Source organism: Plasmopara halstedii (genome assembly GCF_900000015.1).
Source record: "Plasmopara halstedii genome assembly, contig: Scaffold_2386, whole genome shotgun sequence".
NCBI classification, from domain to species: domain Eukaryota; phylum Oomycota; class Peronosporomycetes; order Peronosporales; family Peronosporaceae; genus Plasmopara; species Plasmopara halstedii.
Genome location: NW_020189293.1, coordinates 1118279 through 1119451, shown reverse-complemented (window position 1 = coordinate 1119451; position 1173 = coordinate 1118279). Strand labels below are relative to the sequence as shown.

At 41.6% G+C, this 1173-nt stretch overlaps 1 protein-coding gene across 1 annotated transcript in view; it reads right to left on the bottom strand.

Moving 5' to 3' along the window:
* Positions 1–586, bottom strand: part of PHALS_03673 (methylmalonate-semialdehyde dehydrogenase) — a gene marked incomplete at both ends in the record, with an annotated part of 1163 nt that extends 577 nt beyond the window's left edge. Inside the window, 2 exons of the mRNA XM_024717927.1 lie at positions 92–252; positions 307–586. Coding sequence (XP_024583376.1) covers positions 92–252; positions 307–586 — 441 coding nt within the window. The remainder of the gene's footprint in view (positions 1–91; positions 253–306) is intronic.
* Positions 587–1173: the final 587 nt, after the last annotated feature.

Sequence of the window (1173 nt, the reverse complement as noted above, 5' to 3'; positions counted from 1 at the left end):
TTGTCAATGCGATAGGAATTGTCCACATCGGAACCATAATCGGGAAATTAAAGGGTACTATACAAGCCACAATCCCTAATGGATCACGCACATCTTGGCATGTGATGCCTCTCGACACTTGCAGCGTACGTCCCTGTACTAACTGCGGTAAACTACATGCATATTCAACCGTCTCATTACCCTTCAAGACACTGGCAAGTGCTTCTGTCCGATTCTTGCCATTCTCCTTCACCACAATATCCGCTAGCTCATCTGTATGCGCATCATGAGTTTTTCTAGTAATACTTTCCTATCTTAAATTCTTACCTTGACATTGTATCATCAAAGCATGAAATTTCAACATAATGGCTGCACGAGCCTTGATAGTCAGTAAACGCCATGTTTTCATCGCTTCTTCACCCTTGGCTACCGCTAGTTTGACATCTTCAGCCGAAGATAGTGCACACTTGCCAATGATCTCGCCAGTTGAAGGATTCGTGACATCGAGAAATGTATCGTTACTTGGTCGGACAAACTCGCCGTCAATCCAGTTGTATGCAATTGGCACATCAGACACTTTTTGTCGCTTGCTTGGAGACTCGGGCATTTTGTGTTTTTTTTCGAAAGTGATGCGACCCAAATTCAACGTGATCTTTCATGTAGTGCACATAGAATTGAGTCCTCTTAAAATTTGATGTACTTTTATAATTTATGTGAGATACAAAACCAAAAGATAGCTAACTTGTCATTAAACAGCATCGTTCTATGATCGCATTCGTGTATGAGATTTGTCAGAGTTGGGCTATGTGAAAACGTAATGATACTGGGTTTCAGGATTGGGAAACAGTTTGGATCAGGCCTAGGATAACTGTTTGGATGATGCCGCTCTATATTGCTGAAGAGCAATACTGCAATTATATGCCGATTTTACACACATAAGTTTGCTCAAACAGAAAGCGAACATGGATAAGTACAGTTTTGAAGATGCGGTAGCACAAGTTTCATCACCGAGTGTTCAAATCCCTCGAAGGAAGAATTGGAATACACAGCATTTAAAATCACTGTTGGGTGCCTAGCGAGTACTTACATCCCCTCGCCCATTATTAATGGTTGAGAGACCATATTGTACATCATTACGGCAGGGATATCTTATGACAGCGTCACGACGCGGATGACATAGTATTGAAATATGGA